Source organism: Amphiura filiformis, chromosome 9 (assembly GCF_039555335.1).
Source record: "Amphiura filiformis chromosome 9, Afil_fr2py, whole genome shotgun sequence".
Classification (NCBI taxonomy): domain Eukaryota; kingdom Metazoa; phylum Echinodermata; class Ophiuroidea; order Amphilepidida; family Amphiuridae; genus Amphiura; species Amphiura filiformis.
In genome coordinates, this window is record NC_092636.1 from 10,428,166 (window position 1) to 10,432,329 (window position 4,164).

The 4,164-nt window shown below is 39.0% G+C and overlaps 1 protein-coding gene across 1 annotated transcript; it reads right to left on the reverse strand.

Annotated features, from left to right (window-relative positions):
* Positions 1–733: 733 nt before the first annotated feature.
* Positions 734–2,122, reverse strand: LOC140159969 (uncharacterized). Its single transcript, XM_072183237.1, has one exon. The coding sequence runs from the start codon at positions 2,120–2,122 to the stop codon at positions 734–736; it is 1,389 nt and encodes a 462-aa protein (XP_072039338.1).
* Between the last annotated feature and the right edge of the window lie 2,042 nt (positions 2,123–4,164).

A 4,164-nucleotide genomic window follows, 5' to 3' on the forward strand; every position in this document is an offset into this window, starting at 1 on the left:
ATATTACCAAGGGGAAGAATGTATGTTGTAAATATCAAAGGCCCCATTATGGAACCCTGAGGCACTCCGCAGTCTAAAGGGATGTCACTAGAGCATTGGCCATCAATAGAGACCCGACTGTATCTATTTAACATGTATGACCGGAACCAAGCAAGAGGTGGACCTGTAACTCCAAGAGCTGTTTCTAGTCTGTGAAAAAGAGTGTTGTGATCGATTGTATCAAATGCTGCTGTGAGATCCAGCATAACTAAGAGCACCATTTTGTTGTCATCAAGCTCACGCAGGACATCACCATGGACTTTCAGCAGTGCTGTCTCGGTGCTATGCCCTTTGCGATAGGCAGACTGCATAGATTCATTCAGTCCATTGCAACTCAAATAGTCTTTAAACTTGGATGCCACAACACTCTCGATCACTTTGGCAATAAACGGTATTTTGGAAACAGGCCTATAGTTCTTAAATATGTTTTGGTCCAGAGTAGGCTTCTTTAATATAGGAGTAACCATTGCACTTTTAAGTAAATCAGGGAAATTACCAGATTCAAGAGACATATTTACAATGCGGGTTATTGTAGGCACAACAACAGGCAGATTTTGTTTCAGTAGCCATGTTGGTAGCTGATCAAGAGCACAAGTTTTATTTGTGAGGCGTTTAATCACCGTTTCGATCTCATCCATAGAAATAGGCTAAAAAACGTGCAATCTATGAGTTGTTGTGTCTAAAAAGCTACTATCTAACTCAGTGGGAGCACCAACTTCCTCCAACTCATCCTGGATTTTGTCAATTTTTTCCTTGAAGAAAAATGCGAACTTGTTACACAATGCTTCGGTAGAATCATGAACAGGAGGGGTTTGGTTGATCCATTGAGAAGATTGCTAATGGTACGAAAAAGATCTTTGGCATTCGCGTCCACCACCTTGGTCTTGAAGATAGATGTTTTTGCTTGAGCAATCATGGTGTTAACAATATGCAGCTGGTTACGGTAGTTAGCACAATCTTCCTCATGCATTGATTTTCTCCATTTTCTTTCAAGCTGTCTTCGCAGACGCCTTTCACTAAAAATGTCTTCATTAAACCAAGGTGGTGTACCACGAGTGGATCTACTTTTAGTTTTAAATGGAGCATGTTGATCAAGAGTCACTGCACACGATTTAGAGAAATAACAAACCAAGTCATTAACATGATCAACAGAATCAGGAATATCATTTAAAGCTTTGTCAAGATCTTGTCTAAAAGCCTGATCATCAAGTGTGCGGAAATCTCTTCGAGTACTGGTCACCTTTTTGGGAGATGGTTTTTTATATCTCAGGGTACATTTAACAAAATGATGTTTAGATAGAAGTGATTCTTTAACACTATAGTTTACAACGATATTATCATCAGCCCTTGATATTAGGAGATCAAGAGTATTACCTGACTCATGGGTAGGACAAGATATATGTTGCTGAAACCCAGCAGTAGACAGAGAATTTTGGAAATTTCGAACTTCAGACTTAGTAGGAATATTAACATGAATGTTAAAATCACCCAAAATCAACAACTTGTTTGGCATAGTGGTGACATCATTAATAAAGTTGTCAAATTCATTGATGAAATCAGATGTACGATATTTGTTTACAACTGAAGGAGGTGGTCTATAAATACATATAAACCGAAGTCCAGACTGTAAGTCTGTTACACAACAATGTTCAAATAATTTAGTATCCCACTCAGTTACTGTAATAGTAAGATTGAGAGTCGATTTATACAAAATGCCTATTCCTCCACCCCTTGTCTTACTTCCTCTTGAAAAGTTCAGAAATGAGTATCCCATTGGTTTAAGTTCTTGAATTACAGCGTATTCTTCACTGAAAAGCCAGGTTTCTACCAGAAAGAGAATGTCAACATCCCCTTCCAGGACATAGTCACAAATATAGTTCGTCTTGTTTCCTACGGAGGTTGCATTCCATACTCGAACATCAAGAAAGCTACCAGATGGTTGCACATCCCGTAGATTTGATTTTTCAACAGATCTAGGTTTGGAAGTTTTTTCTCGTCTAGCAGACAGCAAAACTGGAATTTGTTGCTCATGTTCTATATTTGGAGCATTATCCAAGGATTCATCATTGTTCAGGGGCACCATGAATGGTCTGGATACTGGGCGTGTATGTTTGCGCACCCTCCCCGAACACCCCTATGAGTAGAAGAGGGTCGGCTGTTAATACCTAAATTAACAATATGGGACCAGGCATTTGGAGCCAATGCGGTAGTTTTGTAAGAGTTTCCAATTTCAAAAAGTTGATCACGTGTGTAAGTACGATTTATGTGGTCTTTAGGTGAGACTATTTGATGATCATGGTTAACTGGCCCTGGGTTTGTGTCTACATCACCAGCTCTCAGTATTTGGTCATGAAACGTAGCAGATGAGTTTGAGTAGTAGCTGATTCTAGTTTTGAGATAGGCACATTGTTTTACCATACGTATGACAGGCAGTTTAATGCAGTAGGCCTTGTCTATTCGCCACTTGCACGGTTCCGCCATTATGCACTATGTGCGGGGAGAGCCTCGAACTGGCAGCATACATGAATGGGAATTGAACCAGTCATATAACATTCTGTGTAAGGTTACGTAATTCTTCCTTTCATGTATGCTGCCAGTTCGAGGCTCTCCCCCCATATAGTGCATAATGGCGGAACCGTGCAAGTGGCGAATGGTACAACATGCAGGCAAGTTATCATGCTGGTTGATCACATATAGAGGCCTTGCATGTGACGTATCATCCCGTAAATATGGCGGACTACTCAAATGCATTCAACAAAAGCATGATTGCAATCTACCGTGACAGTTCACTCACACACATAACCCTGCACTACCATGACTACGATCAAATAGGTTGATGACAACATTTGATTGAATGGACTGCACTCCGCCATAACTACGGTGAAGGACACCGGCTCAAATCCTTTGTTTGGAGCCAATCGATAATTTCATGCAGGGCCTCTATAGGCCCAAAAGGATTATAACAAGTAATGCTTGCTTGAGAACCATTATGAGGAGTTCAGTGATTAGGCTGCAATACAGTAAAAGTCTGAAATCCACTCAAGAAGATCAGATCAATATGAAATCTATTATAAAGTTAGTTTGCTGAAAGATCACTTTACAGGTAGCTACAAGTGATTTAAACTGATCAATGTAATTGCTCTCCTTGACCACTCATGCAAGGGCCTAGGATACTAGTCAAGTCAATGAACAAATGGTTGTTTAGTCTGCAGAATTTGGCTACATAAAGAGTCATTTCCAGGTGTCAGAAATCGGCGTCAAATTGCAGAAAACATATCAAACAAACCAAAATAACAATCCAACTAGGTTGTTACTTAGCTTTCAGATGTACTTCAGTCACAATATGAGTTCAGTTCACAGAGTAGATGAGCATAAAATCAAAGAAATAATCAGAGCTTAGATGGCAGCCTGCATCCTGGCGCACATCATAGGTAAACTATAATAACACGCGAATTTTTCCAGGTTTGGACAGTGGATTTTCCCATGGACCTCATCCTAGGTAAATAAACAAACAAACAAACAAACAAACAAACAAACAGACAAAATGGTTTTCATAATCATGGAATCCATAGCCCCTATAAATTGAAATTGCAGGCTATCACGGGAGCAAATTTCCAAAATTCACCTCATTTACCAGAACATCCAATTGGGGATTTGGGCTACCAAATCGCTGGTCAGGCAATCCTGGTTTTCAATGGAAAAGGGATCTGGTTGACAACAATTGAAATATCGATTATTTCTGCTGGTTGCTCTCGAGATAAAGTAATGAGTTTGACATTTTCGGAGCATGAAGGGAAAAAGGGTAAAATAAAAACGGAAATTCTGACAAAACTATAATATATAGACCCACACGATGTGCCTTACAGAGGTGGGAAATATCTTTCTTTAGCAAACTATATTAGTTTGAGACGCTAAAAATGAATTCCGTAAAAAGCTCGCGGGCGAACTAAAGGCCTATTAAAATCAAAAATATCACACTAAAAGACAAACTATGATGCTTGAATTTTAACACCAGGATTTAAAAAAAAAATGTATATCCAAGCACTATGTTTTTAACTGACATTACAGAAGAAAAAAAATATATTGCTTTATATTTGACCGAGAAAATAAATTTCATAGGAAAAA